Source organism: Gadus chalcogrammus, chromosome 12 (genome assembly GCF_026213295.1).
Source record: "Gadus chalcogrammus isolate NIFS_2021 chromosome 12, NIFS_Gcha_1.0, whole genome shotgun sequence".
In the NCBI taxonomy this organism is placed as follows: Eukaryota; Metazoa; Chordata; class Actinopteri; order Gadiformes; family Gadidae; genus Gadus; species Gadus chalcogrammus.
Genome location: NC_079423.1, coordinates 20,963,483 through 20,981,948, shown reverse-complemented (window position 1 = coordinate 20,981,948; position 18,466 = coordinate 20,963,483). Strand labels below are relative to the sequence as shown.

The window sequence follows — 18,466 nt, the reverse complement described above, 5'->3', positions numbered from 1 at the left end:
TGTACTGATCTATACATTATTTATATATATATAAAAAATAAGGTAAGTAGAACGCTTGTTGAGATGATGGGACGGACTGTACGATGAGAGAAGGTGTGCAACAATGGCGGGGCCTGGAGTCTGCGGCTGTGTGTAGTAGGAAGAGCTGCTGTATGCAAGTGGTACTGTACAACTGTTAGTGATTACACTGGAACACACATATAGGTTAAAAGATAATAAAATATTAGATCCACAGTTTTTAATAAGCTTCACCTGACTGGGAGGTCCCAAGGCCTCACACTCTCAAATGCAAAGTGGCACACGTACATGGACGCCAACACACACACGCTAACACACACACACTTGGCTCAGACATAAGTGTGTGACGAAAAGTGTGGGGGGGGGGGAGGAGCAGGGAGTCTACACACACATACATACACACACACACACACACACACACACACATACACACACACACACACACACAAAGGATAAAAGTAAAGGGCAGAGCAGTTACAAACTGGCATTCAGCCATGCATCATACTCGCGCGCACACACACACACGCACGCACGCACGCACGCACGCACGCACGCACGCACGCACGCACGCACGCACGCACGCATGCACACACACACACACGGGATATGTACAAGTAAAGTACACCATGACAACCACATGAGTATAATGGACAAAATACAAAATTCACATTAGGCACACAATCACATACACACACACACACACACACACACACACTGATTATGAGCTATTGGGCAGGTGAGAGCCCCTCCCTACCAGCGGGAAGATCCCCAAATAATGAGCCAGCTTAGCTGTCAATCAATGCCATCTTTCCAAGGTGACAGACCACACCCCTATGCTTTTGCCCCACCAATCCCCTTCCTGTCAAGCAACCAATCAGACGGCTCCGACGCCAGAGCAAGAAGCATGGCACAGCCACACCCCTCGCCCAGGTCCTGAGAGATTCTAACCCCCTCCCCCCCCTACATCCAAAGAAAATAGACCCCCTACATTTCACATTTCCCCCTTCCAAAAATATATATAAAAAATGAAATGCAACATCCCGGGTTAGGGCTGCTATGATAGTTCACTGTGAAACGCTTGATGCGCTAGTCAAATTGACACAAGAGTTCATGAGTCAGGAGAAAGAGGGTCCTGGTTGTAAACCCTGGTCCTTAGAACCCTTCCCCTTGCTCACTGACGGCTGCTGATGCTGATCTCGCCGAGTGGTAACCTGTCCCAAACATTACAGTATTGGAAATATACTGTGACCGTGTCTCACTGTTCTGGTTCTATGAGGAGTGACTGATCGACTTTGTCTTCACCAGATATGGAGTTTGACGATTACGTAATTTCTAACTCTTGCTTCTGTCGCCGTGACGACAGCATCATTAAGCGCTTTCACAGACAACACATCTCAGGCAGCGAGTGGTGATAATGGACACTGTAATGTAAAACAAAATAAAAATAGTGCTATATGTTTAACATTGTTTTTCTCTATACTGTTAATATATCTATGCTGCTAGGTATACCGCACAGTTATAATGTTCCTACGGATCGCATGGGGTGTTTTTCTTACGGCGTATATAGGCCACACAGAGACGAGATCCATCTTCCTTCGATGCAGTGACTTTGTCTAAGAATCACATGAATTTCCTTCAATCGTTTGTTTTATGTTTCTTCGTCTTTCAATCTCTCCACTTTTTTTTGTATACATAGAGGACAAAGCATTCATACTCAGAGGATGTTTCACTTCAACGCCAAACCCCCTCCTTCTAAACCCCCAGCCCTCGATGATCTTACTTTAAGTCATACTTCTATAGCTTCAAATTATTTTCGGTAACTATTGGTCAAACACAAACACAACGGGCGGGTGGATAGTAGTAAACATAACGGCAGTGAATAATGCGTCTGGATACTGATAGTGGACTTTGTGTGTGCAAATCTCAAATCCCAGGGCCTTTTTCTACCTACAGTGTGTTGTTTGGGGCCCGTTGAAGGCGGCGCACGGCGGAGGAGGGTTAACGTTGGAGAAGCAGCCGTATCGTCTCTCCTCGCTACATTCTACTGTCTGATGGGGAGGGTTGAGCAGCACTGCAATTGGCTCCTCAGTCACAAGGGAGGAAAGAAAAAGGAGGCCTAGAGTGCCACGGTCCCCCTGGTCTCACACCATGTTGTGGTGTTTGCTCCGGTCGATGATGTCAGAGGAAGGGAGGAGCTCCTTCTTGATGGGCGAGGGAGGTGGCGTGGCCGGCGGGGCCTTGGGTTTGAACAGATCGGACACTAAGTACACCTGGTGGAAGGAGAGAGAGAGAGAGAGAGAGAGAGAGAGAGAGAGAGAGAGAGAGAGAGAGAGAGAGAGAGAGAGAGAGAGAGATTAATATAGTTATCACCTCTAGACAGTTTATTGTTTCATTACAGTAATCGTTCCGTTTTCATCTCATGAAATTCGTTTTTCGTGTCTTCCCCTCCGTCTCTGCAAGATTCCCTGCAGCCTGACTGCCCTTCTGAGAGCGGGACCAGCCATAAACACCCAGGTCAGCGGAGAAGAAAGTTATCAGTAACAACGCAAGAACCATTGGTGGACACACAGGGAGGAAGTGGGAGAGGATGAGAGATGGGGGGTTGGGATCATAAACAACATTCTAGAGAGCTCAAAGAAAAGGAGAATCAAAGAGGGAAAGGTATGGAAATTCTGCCTTTCCTGTTGAACCGGACTCATAATAATAATTCTTCACTCAGAATTGAAGAAATTTGGAAAATGAACTAGGTGGCATGAAAACATCCTGGCGGGGTTCAGCTCCATTAGTAAAGCGATCTGGCAGGAGGAAGTGATCTAGGAGCTGCGCACCATAAAAGTGAGATTCAAATACAGGAAGCTGATCTTATGGGCTCAACCTTGCGTCATCAGCCCAATCATAGTCAATAATCAAAATCATTCTCAAAAGAAACAGAAAAACAACCACATCTTGGTTACAAAGTCTCCCAGGCAATTATACAGACCTATTTCCTGGGAAAATGGAGGCAGACTGCTGAGTCAGAAATTCAAAGTCAAAGGATGAGAAACCTCTTCTTAAGGTCCTGATGACATCATACAACCAAAAGGAGACTGGGAATGGGTGGGCAGGAAATGGGACTATAGAACATACTGTCCCAACAAATGATGAGGGCTGCTGTTAGGAAGACCCTGGGCTCCGGAGGGAGAGCTTCATGCCGCTCTCCGGCCGGCTCTGGGCCGACAGGGGAAAGGCCCGCTGAGCAGCAGGTCAAAATGCTCTCTGCATTCCCGTAGAGGGACTAACACCCTGGGAATTCTTTCTCATTATAGTCAGCTGGAGTAACTATCCCTCATGTCCCTTCAAAATCTCATCTAGGCAGACACAGTCCGCCTAGAACATGTGAATTGCTGGCTAAAGAGACAGCTGGTATGGTCTCTGGTCACAAATGTCAAAGTAGATCAGTGGTGGATACATTGCCACCATAGAGGGTAATGAGCTGGCTGGTTAGTCTTTAAGTGTGTGAGATTGTCTTTGAGTGTGTGTGTGTATATGTGTGTGTGTGTGTGTGTGTGTGTGTGTGTGTGTGTGTGTGTGTGTGTGTGTGTGTGTGTGTGTGTGTGTGTGTGTGTGTGTGTGTGTGTGTGTGTGTGTGTGTGTGTGTGTGTTTCCATGTAAGTGAGAAAGTGGGCGCTCATGCCGGCATGTGTGGGGAGACCTGGCATTTTGTGACCTTTACGGGTGACCTTTCAATGACAGAAATCATTTGGCAGAATGTCTGTATCTCCCATTAAAACAACCAGACACGAACCATCTTCCCAGTCTCCAATGAGCACTGTTCAAGTCTGTTCGTTTTGTGCATGTACGTGAATGCATACTATGTGTATGTGCGTGCAACTCACTCCTGGTCCATTGTGTTCAAAAGGCTGAGTGTGCAAAGTTGGCTATGACGGGACAAGGGGGAGAGTGCGCTCTTTAATGCCGTTTAGCTGGAAACAAGCCAGCGGGAACCTCTGGTCTCAGCAGGAAAATTTGTGCGAGCTCTTTTTAAGTATGTGTATGTTTGCGTATTCAAATTCATGTTCTTGTGAGTTCATGTTTCGAATCAATCAAAATGTGGTTTCCCCAAATGAGGTCACATCTGAGCAATGTCAAATGTGAGTCACAAAGGAAGTGATTGAGCTCAGGAAGTGCAAACATAAGAAAAACAAAATAAAGACCTTGTGCTTTAGAGGGGAAAAGTAACAATTGCAGTAGATTTAGACACTTTTTAGTCAACAACTGTGTAGAATCTCCCACATCCTTGTTCTTTACTGAAAACCAAAGTAAAGTGAGGTTGTTGGGTTCCATTGTGTTGGCGAAGGGTTATCAAGCAGCCATTTGGGACTATAATGACCACCAGACACTGACTGGCCTACGATCTAGCGGCTTTCACTGTTTTCTTTGTGTCTCTGTCTGTTTTTAAGAGGACATGAGAGCAGCAGAGAAAGAGGAAGACAGGAAACAAACAACCCTTGGCTGAGCGTTGTGTCTGACCTGACTCCTCGACCCTCCTCCATCTCTGATGGTGACAATGAACCCTGTAAATAAACCAACACCACCCCTACGCTTTCTCTCTCTTTCTCTCTGACAGCTGCTTCCTGTTTGACTTAAGTCTCGCTTGACCTTCACCATACCCCTCGTGGAAAACTGGGTCAGAGTGGATGGCCAATTGTGACAGGTAGGAACTTCCTGGCTTATCCCAGAGTTAACTGAGGCGTTGCTCCGGCAGTTATTTCCATCATTTTGTTTTGAGCTATTTGATTATCCAATAAATTTATGTGTTAAACCAAATTCCAACACCATGTCAATTGAATGATAAAGTGTGAAAATTTAACCCAGGGTCTTTTTCGGTATGAAGACCCATAAAATAAGCCCACCAGACACTTTTTTTCGTCGATAATCGAGTATAGAGCTTGCCCGCGAATGCCCGGAGCAAAGTAACAGCACAAATGGCTTCCATTATATTGGCTACCACTAATATTGATCAAAGGTCCATATTTCCAGGAAGTCCACACAAGTCGATTACCGGCTACCGTAAAAAATATAATTGACAATGAAAATTTAACTTAACATTCTCCCCTCTTGATAAATTCTTGGCATCTCTATTATATTATTTACAGTAGCCGGTAATCGACTTGTGTGGACTTCCTGGAAACATGGACCTACCGGCAAGGCACAGACTTGGAAAACAGTCTTCTTTAATAAACTCCCAGGACCATAACTAAGTTGTTAATGCTTATTTTTATGTGTAGGGACCCTAGTCATGCTACTGTGGAGGTTTGGTGATATTTTGAGCAATATTAGTGGTTAAAAAATCTAGATTTGAAAGCGTTCACACCACCCCTAGCCAATATAATGGAAGCCATTTGGGCTATTGATCAAACCAGAGTATGGTCATTTTGTCTGAGTGACCATCCATTTTCTCGAATTTTAGCTGGGGTTTTTCTGTGGGGGTAATTTAAGCTTTATTGAGGATCTCAGGCACCCAGGTTTAATACCTTTTGGTCTGTCCCCCATGATCCTCCTTCTAGTCCTGTGCAATGCTCTCAGAGGAAAGGAGGAGCAGGAGCAGCTCAGCAGAGAAGTGCTACCAGATGTTGGTTTCCCCTTACAGTGGGGAAATCAGAATGGGAGTGAAGTATCGTAAAACTGAACCCACTGTTCCAATCAGCAGGGGTTGGACTGCACTTTTGTGTGTGTGTGTGTGTGTGTGTGTGTGTGTGTGTGTGTGTGTGTGTGTGTGTGTGTGTGTGTGTGTGTGTGTGTGTGTGTGTGTGTGTGTGTGTGTTTCACATGCTGGTTTACCCATAACAATACAATAAATGTGTACTTGGTTGAGGCATTAATGATGTGCATGCATGTTTGTGTGAGCGTGTGTGTGTCTGTTTGTGTGTGTTATTGTGTGTGTGTATGTGTGTCTATATGTCTGTGTGTGTCTGCAGTGTCAATGTTATGAATATGGTTGGGTAAGAATGTAATTGCTGTCTGCACATGTTTGGGGTTAGGGAAGATGGCCACATGCATATTTGTGTATGTGTGTGTTAATGGATGGGGTGTATGTGTGACATAGGGCTATGTGTGTGTGTGTGTGTGTGTGTGTGTGTGTGTGTGTGTGTGTGTGTGTGTGTGTGTGTGTGTGTGTGTGTGTGTGTGTGTGTGTGTGTGTGTGTGTGTGTGCGCGTGTGTATGTGCTAATCAGTGAGTTACCTCATAGTCTGTGCATGGTTAGGTATGCATGCGTAGTATGTACGAGGCCCCTGTCGGTGGGTTCTCAATGAGTGTGTGTATTTGTGGGTACTAGTAGTAGAAGAGTGTGTAGAAAAAAAGTCCCTCCTCTCCCTCCCCTCCTCTCCCTCCTCCTCCTCACCGTTTTCCTCTTCCTCCTCCTCCTCCCCCTTATCCTCCCCCTCCTCCACCTCCTCCTCAACCCTGCTTGCAGACTAGGCCATTCCAGAGGTCAAGAGTAGAGGAGCTGAGCATATTTCTAAAAGCACTGGGATGATTCCCCCTACCCGCCCAGAGGTGAAGTCTTCCAGGAGCTACGCCTAGCTGCAGTCTTGCTATTCCCTTGTTCATTCAACCCCTGCCTGATTCCAATAATCCTATTGAAGCTACAGATCTTGGATCCTGAAAAGGTACCTAAAAAGTGGTGTGATTAGCCGTTACAAGCCGTTTTGGAAATCTGCCCCTTATGACATCACAGGTGGGCGTGTCCACTTAGATGTGTGCTGGATAGATCAGTCAACCAGCCTACCCAGTGGACTGTAGCAAACGTTGCTCATCTATCCGTCACACATCTAGGTGGACACGCCCAACTGTGATGTCATAAGGGGCTGATTTCTAAAAAGGCGTAACTGCTAATCACACCACACCTGGTGGCATGTCATGGGACCTTTAAGTCGCAGTATTTTGTCACATGCGCCTGTATCTGTGTGACTGTCTGTGTGTGTGTTTGTGTTTGTGTGTGTGTGTGTGTGTGCGTGTTGGTATATGTGTGTGTGTGTGTGTGTGTGTGTGTGTGTGTGTGTGTGTGTGTGTGTGTGTGTGTGTGTGTGTGTGTGTGTGTGTGTGTGTGTGTGTGTGTCTGTACCGTAGGCATGTCCATATGGGCGTGGGTTTCTTTATTTTTCCCAGAGACAGCATAGTTTACCTAAGCCTGCTGTGCAGTAAGCGCCCAAGCAGCCAAATAAAAAAATAAAAAAAATGAACAGCCTTATTCCTCGTTCAAAGCCTAATACCCTCTCTCGTCCCTCTCCCTCTCCTTTCTACCATCACCTCCGTTTAACTCTCCTTGGCACCGGCTGGCGTAGCTTAATGATGACGGTTAACGGCAGTGGAGGGCCGTCAGGGCCAGCAGGGTCTTCTCTGCTGGCCCTGTCAAAATCGAAATAATATCTATATATTCTTTTTTTCAAAATTACATTAATTTGTGTCTGAACGCATCTTACTTCCCAATTTCTTCTGAGGCTGAGCTCAGCTGAATTACGCATCACTAGGTTACATGGACCAGCAGGCCCAGCACTAAAAGTATTGCTTTTGCTGAAGCTGCCACCTCCCATTGGATTATAAATTTCACTGACGTGTGTAATCATCAAATGTTGATGTGGAGTAAAAGAACGCCCCCAGGGCCCAGCAATATGCCGTCGCTGGCCCCCGGTGATGTCATCAGCGAATTTTGAATTGTTGGCGGTACTGAGTTGATAGTGAACTACTATGGCTACCGCCTTCACAGCATCTAGCGATCCTGTTTCTGATCTCCTTTGTTTGCCTTTTTCAAGGCGATCGTTTGGAGAGAAGACAGTTTTAATTTCAAGAGGAAGACCTACACCGAAGCTGGATGGGCTGACCCAGGCCAGTAAAGGATTTGTGTGGCACTCTACAGAGTGCAACTACAGCCACTATGACTGGCTAACGGCTAGCACCGTTCAGAACAAGCTATTCTGCTGGCCGTGTTTGCTGTTCAACATCAGCGAGGGGACATGGAACAGTGCCGGATTTAGCAGTCTTAACAGCTTCACCAAGGCCATGGGTGATGGGTGAGTTATACTTTGCAATGTATTGGAGCGATAATGTTGTCGTGGTACTTTAGTTTAAAACACATTTTTTGTAATGGTTGGAAACACAAACATATTGCTGGAATTTGGGCAGTAGGCTTAATGGTAATGCTGTGTGTGGATGCCGTTTAGTAAGCAAATTGAATGAACCCGTTCACTACTAATCCTGTGGGTTTGATATTCTGGCTGGAATAGCTGTTGTAAAATATCTGGCATAAAGGCCTACATGTATGTTTCATTTTTGTCAATGAACTGGCATTGCACTTGTAATACTGTCGCTATAGGCTACTTTATTGAATCCGTTGAGGTTGCGAAAAACACTTGTTTTTGTGTCATGTGTGTGATGTGCAATCTGGTTGCGGAGTAACATAAGGAAAGATCAGATGGTGATGCTGCATTACTCTAGCTCTGCTGTAATGCAAAGTGGTGTGCGTGTGCGCTGTTGTTGTTGCTGAAGATCAACTGTCTTGTTGTGGATGTTACGCAGCAGCGCATATTGTGGCTGTGTTGGCTGTATCGGCACCTAATATGACATTTGCGTGCATGTCTGAGTGTTTGGAGGTTGGCCGTTGATGGAGTTCGTTACTGAAGGCCCTGACTTAAACCCCACGGTACGCTACTGGTTAACGGAAATATGGCGACTGCCATGACGGTATGTCACCATGACTATATGTCAACAATAAAGGGAGGAAGTGTGTAGTAAAATATAGGACTTAACAAACAAACAAACAAACAAACAAACAAACAAAAACACACACACACACACACACACACACACACACACACACACACACACACACACACACACACACACACACACACACACACACACACACACACACACACACACACACACACACACAGGCTTGGTTCCCAGCAATGTGTTCTTCATTATAGGGAATCAGATTCTCCTCACTTCACTGCCTAGTCTGTTTTTCAGAGCGAGCGATAGACAGCAGTTCGGAGAACAATAATACAAAGAGCCATGTGGGGGGGGGGGGATAAGCGTTTTTAAAAGGGGTTCCTCAATGCTTGGGAGAGAGGCATTACAATGAGGTTCAGAGTTCAACATGGTGGAGGCTGAGTGTGTTCAGTCCTGCCACGCATCAGTAAACAGGCGATTCACTCACTGTGCAGCAGGCCACCAGGGCCCCCTGGAAGAAGCCGGCCAGCACGTCGGTGGGGTGGTGCTTGTGGTCGGAGACCCGCGAGAGGCCCGTGTAGAAGGCCATCATCAGCAGGGTGAACTGGAGCAGGGGCCGCAGGAGCCGCGCCCCGCGCCACGTGAACCTGGACTGAAGGTAGAACTGCAGGGAGGGCGGAGGAGAGAGAGAGAGGGATAATAATGTTTATTATGAACAACATAATGAATGACTGTAACTTAAGAATTATTTTCTCATTCTGAATGTGGATTTCTGAGTGCCGACGTCCCTGAGCAACACTGGTTCTATATTTTACGATTCCCGTTGAACACCTGGAAGAACATGTTTATATCAATTAGCCTTCAATAAATGTGTTGCAACCCGTGGGTGTGTGTGTGTGTGTGTGTGTGTGTGTGTGTGTGTGTGTGTGTGTGTGTATGTGTGTGTGGTATGTAGTGTGTGTGTGTGTGTGTGTGTGTGTGTGTGTGTAGGTGTGTGTGTGTGTGTGTGTGTGTGTGTGTGTGTGTGTGTGTGTAGGTGTGTGTGTGTGTGTGTGTGTGTGTGTGTGTGTGTGTGTGTGTGTGTGTGTGTGTGTGTGTGTGTGTGTGTGTGTGTGTGTGTGTGTGTGTGTGTGTGTGGTATGTAATGTGTCTGTGGTGTGTGGGTGTGTGTTTGTTTCGGTGTCTGACCGTTTTAAAATGAATCAAAGGAGGGATGCCCAGCAGACCCACAGAGAGAAAGACACACACACACACACACACACACACACACACACACACACACACACACACACACACACACACACACACACACACACACACACACACACACACACAGAGGATAAACGACTAACACAAACTAAGCAACACAAACCACAGCCCTCTGAGAGACTTGACTGAACCTATACTTCCCAGCTGCAACAGCACAACCAAAGAGAACACACACACACACACACACAGGCAGGAATAGTGAGGTCAACACAGGTTTCTCACCACTCTCAAATCCTCTTCCACCACTTCCTGTCTCTCACACCCGGCAAAGAGGGGTTAAGGCAGAGCTAGAGAGCAGGTTGCAGCCAAGGTCAAGCCTCTTCCCCTCCTCCCCCTAGCCATCCTCCTCCCCCAATCAAGCGCTCTCTCTCTATTCGCCCAGACGAACAATACTACTTTAGACAACCCCCCCTCCCATCCTGCTCCTTCAGTAGATGTTGCCCCCCCCCACACAGACTATGAGACCGACTGCATTGGTCTGATCCTTGATGCAAACGAGGAAGCGCCCCCCTCTCATCCTCCACCGCCCATCTGCTCCAGGGATGTTTGGAGCGCAGGCTTCCTCCGCCCGCAGGTTCCAAGGTACGGGACCGGGCCACGTCCCGATAGGCCTTGTAGAGGCTTCTGTTAGGTACTCTGCATCCCAACCGCTTCACTTCCTGCTAACCAGGGGAAAATATCACATTCCCCTTGATGCAATATTTTCAATCTGTTAAAAACCACCCCTTTTATAGGTCGGTTTATAGGTTTGTTTAACCGTGGCAACCTAGGCCATTCACGGCTAGCCCAAACACAGATAGCAACAATGTTTCAAATCAAATACACAAACACGGCACAATGAGATAAGGAAGTCTGTCCTTTGAACAGTTCTGGTCTCAACAAGCTCCTCGTTGCTCAGTACCAAGACACATCCTCGTCTGCCTGCTCTTCATCACACACACACACACACACACACAGACACACACACACACACACACACACACACACACACACACACACACACACACACACACACACACACACACACACACACACACACACAGACACACACACACACACACACACACACACACACACACACACACACACAGTACTCTGGCATCTGCCTCTCTGACCAGCCGGCTCTTGGGAATCTGCTGTGCATCCCAAAGTGACCGTTACACTTGAATAATACAAAAAAACAGAAGGAGCCCGGGCAGATTCCCATGGTGGAGGACACGTAAGAGAGACAAGCAGTCTGGCGGTTTTTGGAAAAATCCCACTCCCTCCCTCCTACCCAGATCTCTTTCTATATCTCTTTCTCTCTCTCTGACTTAAAGGGGTTGCAAATAGCGGAAATGAAGAAAGTCATGCACACATCAGAAAAGGGCATGTTTTACAACAAGTACGCCCCCCCCCCCCCCCCCCCCCCCCCCATCTCTCTGGAGTTCACACCACAACGTGAGACAAAGCATAGCTGTGGTGAGGATTGGTTACTTGACAAACATGCTTGCGGGGGCTGCTTCGGCTACTCTGCCACCGCCCTGCTTCGCTGTCTGTGTGTCTGTCTGTCTGTCTGTCCATCTGACTGACATGTCGGTAGGCTTGAGCTCTGCTGAGGTAAGCCACAGGAACAACACAGCCCTGAAGGAGACACTTTGTGTTTGCATTAGACGCTAGCATTCCCTCGCCCGCTCGCTCACTCACACGCTCCAATCGGGGCGACTGCGTCAGCCGAATTTTCCTTTCAGTATGTTGGAGCACCGCTCGCCAGATGTGCCAGTGAGCGGTGAGCTAAGTCGACAGCGCCGGGTGATCAGTGGGTGCTAGCCTGAACTGTCCCAGTTAGAACAGCATTCCCAGGACAGAGCTGTGGCTCTCCAGGCCAGAGCTTAGGCTTCCCAGGACAGAGCTGAGGCTCCCGAGGACAGAATTGAAGCTCCCCAGGACAGAGCTCAGGCTGAGGGAAAACCAGGGCCCGCATTGTTGAGCTTGGAATGTCACCCTTGGATGACAAATCTAAAGTAGGGTTTTGTTTTTTCTCCATTAATCTCTCTCTCTTTCACCTTCATTACTGTGCGACTCTCTCTCCTGCATGGTCCCCCTATGGTTTTGCTCTCAGCACAGCTTTCCTTCTATGGTCTGGAAACTACATTGGATTCCCTCTTTTACAGCTTTGTTATGGCCTTGTACTCTCTCAGCCTCAGTCTCTCTCTCTCTTGCTCTCTCTCTCTCTCTCAGACACATATTTGCAATGTGTCTGTGTGTGTGTATGTCTGTGTTGTTAAGCTAGCAGGATCAATACTTACAGCCAGGTACAGCATTGTGTACATCGAAAACGAGGCATGTCCAGAGAAGAATGATTTTCTGGGGAGAAAAAAATGATTGATATAATCACATTTAGTGTGCATACATACATGACCCAATGTGTTACCAACATCCCCCTGTGTGTTACACATGACTGCATGTAGGTTGTTGCATACACACCTGGCCTCCTGTACTTTGTTGTCCTGGCCAAGGCAGGTATAGACGGTGATGTAACCCAAAGAGCAGTTGATGGTGGAAAAGTCCGGCTGGCAGACGTCCAGGAAGTGGGGCCTCATGCGACCCACCGACACCTTGGCTATGTCCGTGAAGGACTGGCTGACTGCGCAGCCAAAGATGAACACACCCACCTGAACCCACACACAACAACCAAATATATAATTTTTACATGGAACATAACTGTCTTCCTATTACGTCATGGTGAAGTCATGTAGCATTTGTTTGTGTCCATCCATGAAAAGCTGCATTTCCTTTTCCCAGCATCACGACGACTGACCTGTTTGTAAAGAGCGGACACGTAGGGGTTCCCCACAAATGATTTGGTTCCCTCGTGGAGGCTGTGGATCCTATAGCACTCCCCAATCACTATCTATAAAGGCAAGGAGATCACATGAGTGTGAGTGGATGCAAACCTGATGAGTTGGTGAATAACAGGGTCACAGCCCATGTGGGGAAAAACGCCTAGTTTAGAGAGTAAAAGTTCCTGCCGTGTTAGCACTCTGATTTTGTGGCATTATAGTGTTTCTAATCGGACACATCATCAGCCACATTAGCCTATTGGATATAATCCCAGACAGTTGGCTCAAAACATTGACAAGGACTTTTACTCTCCAAGCCTGGAATGCTCATCTCTGATTAAAGCAAAAGTCAAAGAAAGAAGATTGTGATGAATCCTGTGCTGTTCGTAGAGTAGTTCCAGCTGCGGCAGCATGCGTTTTAAAAGAAAGCTCCTTAGGCGGTTATGACAACATTGTTTGTGCAATAATTTTGGGAGAGTTGATGAACAGAGTATGGGTTAAAAGGCACACACACAAACACAAAGAAAGAGACGGAGGGATGGACAGGCAGACAGACAGATAGACAGACAGACAGATAGATAGACCTGTAGACAGAATGAGTATGGCCTGCCTTTCCCACAGGCAGTATGTTGATGATTGATTGATGGAAGCATTGTTTTACCACTTGGTTTATGGAATCCAGCATGGGATGAGTAAAGCAGTAAAGGAGGGAAGATAGTACTAAAATAAAAATAGTCCATGTCTCCTGGTTTCAAATGTAAACTGTTTAGCTACAGGACGAACAATGGCAAGCTAAAAATTATTATTCTTTTGCAGCATTTAAATCTGTTACAAAAAAAACATCTGGTAGAATGTAAAGCCAAGCCTTTGGGAATGGTGCTGTCTTAACATTGTCTAGGGGTGCCTTGCTCGGTTAATCTTTTCAAATGCCCCAGGAAAATGATGACATGTCCATCACTAACCAAGCAAAGAATGGAGTCAAGACCCAATGTTCAATCTATGGTCTGACCCAAGTGCCCTTCTCAGTCTTTTGCGTCGATGCAGGTATGTGCATGTTTATGTCTGACTTGTCTTGTCTATGTTTGTATGTGTGTGCTTGTGTTTGTGCACATGCCGACAGGGTGGTCAGAATGCAGGCTTGGAACCAATTTAAATAAAGATTGGAGTCTATGTGTGTGCTTTTTCTCTTGGGGATGTAGCGATGGCAAACATACATTTTAAAGAATTTGACGGAAATACAAATGTCGGTAGATAAAATTAATCAATCAATAAATTGATATATCTATCTGTCTACCTGAATTGTCTTGTTGGTATTTGTACCTTTATCCTATCTCTCTCTCTCTTTCTCTCTCTCTCTCTCTCTCTCTCTCCCTCTCTTATCTCCCTCAGTGGGTCTGTGTGAATGTGTGTGTGCTTCGCTTTAGCGGTAGTGGAAGCCACTAATGGAATACTGCTGCAGCAAACAGGACAGCTTAAGCCACACATGATAATGTGAGAATTTACATACAGCCACACATGGATGGCACACACACAAACACACATAAATAAGTGTGTGAATATGTGTGTCACTGCTGTTTATATTGGTGGCATTAAAACAGTGTCTTGGTCTTCTGTGTGTGTGTGTGTGTGTGTGTGTGTGTGTGTGTGTGTGTGTGTGTGTGTGTGTGTGTGTGTGTGTGTGTGTGTGTGTGTGTGAATGTGTGTGTGTGTGTGTGTGTGTGTGTGTGTGTGTGTGTGTGTGTGTGTAGGCCACCATGCAGAAGTATCTCATGTTTCCACTAACCCCAACCAAGCTTCTAATGTATAGCCTGGTGACTGCAGAGAGTGAAACAGAGAGAGCTCACTCTCAGATGAATGTGCTCTCTGACTGAAACCCATTCGTTTTTACTAGCTTTTCTTTTAAAGGGTAGTTATTTTTCAATTGAATGTTTCTTTATTAGAGTCTCACTTTTTTTAAGACGTCGGAGGACTTGATGACATTTGCAATTTCTTTATTATGCATGAATGCCATTTTACTCATAAAGTATATATCCTAAAATGCTTTTTTTTAATCAAATGTTGTTAGCTCAATAAGATGAAAGCCTCAGTCTTTGAGTTAAGGACGACGAGGAGTGGGGAGAGGGCATGATACATTTAGCCACGGATTGAAAAAGGGCAAAGGTGATGGGGCAGGCATTGGGGGCATGAGAAGGGCTGGTTCTTAGTCTCACATGCATGCATACATGCACGGCACACCATCACACAGACAGCTTCCTATTACAGATGGAATGAGGTTAAAGACAGTTGTTTATTTAGAGACATTTAAATGACAATGCAAGGATATTGAAGAAGGAAGTCAGACAGACAAGAAAAGAGAGACACATCATACTCTACACGGAAAGAACAGAAGCACTGCATGCAAGGAGATAAAAAACTAGAATATATATGCATATATATATATATATATATTTATATATGTGTTAAGGTTAATCATTAATGATCTCGTTATATGCAAGAAAGCTGAATGTTATTATATTACTAATTCCGTAAGATCTACTGTGAAGCTTTCAGGCCAGAAAAATATATATATGAATGGTCAAGGAGGGGCAGAGATAGGGAGAGTAGAGGAAAAGGTAGATAAGAGGTTGGTTTCTATGTACGTAGACTTACAAAAAAAATGGCAATGAGAGTGCCAGCAGCACAAAGCACGGCGTCGCTTATGGTTTCTCCGATTTTATAGGGGTAGCGGATGGACTCGTCTGTACAGTAAAACCCGCGCTGGTACGGCCTTATGGTGCTAGTCTCAATGATGAGGAAAGGCAGGCCAGCTACAACAGACACAAAGAAAGGGAGAGAGAGGGAGAACAAGGGAGAGCCAAAGAGAGACAGAGACAGTGAGAGAGAGAGGAAAGGTAGAATGATCACAGAAATCGGATCGTGACACACACAGACACACAGAAAGAGAGAGAGAGAGAGTGAGAGTGAGAGTGAGAGTGAGAGAGAGAGAGAGAGAGAGAGAGAGAGAGAGAGAGAGAGAGAGAGGAGAAGAAGACATAAAAGCAACAGGTCAGTGACACAGGACACAACAGAGGGATCGGGGGAGGGGGAGTCAGTTGGGGACAGGGAGCACCCCGGCAGCAGAGGATCATGGGATACGGCAGGGTTTTGAGGTTGGAGGATGTCCAAAGAGGTGTAATTTCAAATTGATCAACCAATTTCAAATATCAGGAGGAATTCCTTGATTCTTCAAAAGAAAAGTGTTTACCACGATCTTACACCTAGCTTCAGCAGCAAGTCTGGATTAAATTTGAAGAATTTTTGCACCTTTTTTCCCATCCGTCCATACACCTCTGGCCCCACCCCCCAGTTCCCCTCCGGTGATCAGGCTGCTGTACTGCTTGAGCGGGTGCTCAGCCCGGCGCGGTCGGGCTATGTTGGGGTGACTTACAGACACCACGGGCAGTGTGAGCCCCACACCGATCAGCATGGAGGTGGGGACCGTGCTGCCCTTGTAAGGATAGCGCAGACTGCTGTCGCTGCAGTAGAAGCCCCTCTGGTAAGGAGGGACAGAGCTCCTTTGCAGCACCAGGCTAGGAAGCATGACTACACGTACACACAAACAGACACACACATACACACATGCACAGACACGGACAAGCATCCATGTGTTGCAAAAGACAAACACACACACACACACAAACACACACACACACACACACACACACACACACACACACACACACACACACACACACACACACACACACACACACACACACACACACACACAACCACCCATGACCGTAAATTAGCACACATACAAAACTGGTAAATCAGATTACAAGTACACAAGCAAACTCATTTCCTTTAATGGCCGAGCAGCTAACAGCCCATACCACCCACTTACCTGTAAACCCGGGAGAAGACCTTCACATCAGCACACATTAATCAACAAACAAAAATTAAGATGTGTGTGTGTGTGTGTGTGTGTGTGTGTGTGTGTGTGTGTGTGTGTGTGTGTGTGTGTGTGTGTGTGTGTGTGTGTGTGTGTGTGTGTGTGTGTGTGTCTGTGTGTCTGTGTCTTATGGCAAGCACTAAATGGGCTATTTACACAGCTTAACATCTCCTGCTGCTCCTGTTGACAATCAAAGTTATCGTTAGCATTAGCATTAGCACAAACACCCCCCTCTTTTGACAGAGCAAACGCATTCTGACACCCAAGACCCAAAGGGGGTTGGGGCTCCTTTAGCAGACAAAAGCTAATAATGCTTGCATCAGTGTTGTGTGAAAATTAGTGGGCAATTATGGTATGCAGGGGATGGAAGGGACCTTTCCAAGAAGAGTGATGATTTTTGTATTACCTTTAAGGTTAACTTAGCATTGAATTCGAAGTCTTTGAAGCCTTGCTTGACACATAAGCATTGAGTGGTGCATAACCGAGCCCACTAATTCAGCTCTGTAGTTTCTTAAACCACTGAAACCTACACACACGCACACAAACACACACGCATGACCACAAACGCATGCACACATACACATACACACGGCTGCTCAAGTCTGGGACTTAACCCAAATACCTTAGTCATTAAAGTGTCACTACTAAACAGGGGTGGGCTCACCAGCGTTGAACATGCACACTTATAAAAACACACATCGAGACCCCCCAACCACTAACACACACACAAACTCACACATACTGCACACATCAACTCCATGCAGTCACAATATAAATAAATACATATCTCCGAATCAAAGAAACACAAACACAGCAATGCAAACTACGGCTCTGCCGGTAGGAGTTTCCCTGTGAAATCTGTGAATGGGCAAAAAACAACGGAAAAGTGTGGGCTCCGAGCGACCACCCAACTATAAAATGAAGGCGAAGCATAATATTCCCTATGCATGTGTGCCTGATGCAGGTTCACGTGCACGCTTCACTGATGTGGTCGAAGCGGTTAGCTCCTATAGTATGGACATTTGGGCTAATGAGGGCTGTTCCCAACTGGGCTGCAAAACCTCTGCATTCAGCATAGAGAGAGAGTGAGAGAGAGAGTGAAAGAGAGTGAGATTGAAAGAGTGAGCGAGTGAAAGTGAAAGAGAGAGAGAGAAAGAGAGAAAAAAGAGTGAAAGTGAGAGTGAGAAAGGGAGAAAAGGGAGAGCAACCACATAAAATGGGCTTATTAACATATTCAGTTTGCCCTAACTTCCGTAACTTTGCTTCATGGGAAAAAAATGATATCATGTTGGCGCCTCAAAGGGAAATATACATGGTGTTGAAAGATATGTCACAACACATCAGTCCACCATAGAGAAAAACGTGTGTATCACAGTTTATGTTTACATTGATAAACTTAAAAGGAAAAAACCTTTGCGGGCATTTGGCAAAAAACAACACACACATTATTATTCAGAGGCATTTATTGTTCTATGTAGATGTTCCAGAAGGTAGGCTGAAACATATTTCTGTTTGTTACAGCCCCTTTGGTTGCCTCACACCCACACACACACACAAACCCACCCACCCACCCACCCACCCACCCACCCACCCACACACACACACACACACACACACACACACACACACACACACACACACACACACACACACACACACACACACACACACACACACACACACACACACACACACACACACACACACACAC

The 18,466-nt window shown here is 46.1% G+C and overlaps 1 protein-coding gene across 2 annotated transcripts in view; it reads right to left on the bottom strand.

Moving 5' to 3' along the window:
- Positions 1-993: 993 nt before the first annotated feature.
- The window catches only part of plpp3 (phospholipid phosphatase 3), a 33,606-nt gene continuing 16,133 nt past the window's right edge, over positions 994-18,466 (bottom strand). Inside the window, exons 2-7 of one of the 2 annotated variants that reach the window (XM_056604568.1) lie at positions 15,471-15,628; positions 12,800-12,892; positions 12,466-12,653; positions 12,288-12,345; positions 9,218-9,394; positions 994-2,288 (exon numbers count right to left, since the gene is read on the bottom strand). In XM_056604568.1, the coding sequence (XP_056460543.1) occupies positions 2,160-2,288; positions 9,218-9,394; positions 12,288-12,345; positions 12,466-12,653; positions 12,800-12,892; positions 15,471-15,628 (803 nt within the window). In that variant the 3' untranslated portion in view covers positions 994-2,159. Of the gene's footprint in view, positions 2,289-9,217; positions 9,395-12,287; positions 12,346-12,465; positions 12,654-12,799; positions 12,893-15,470; positions 15,629-16,248; positions 16,404-18,466 lie in introns of both variants that reach the window. The other variant, XM_056604569.1, reaches the window with a different exon arrangement.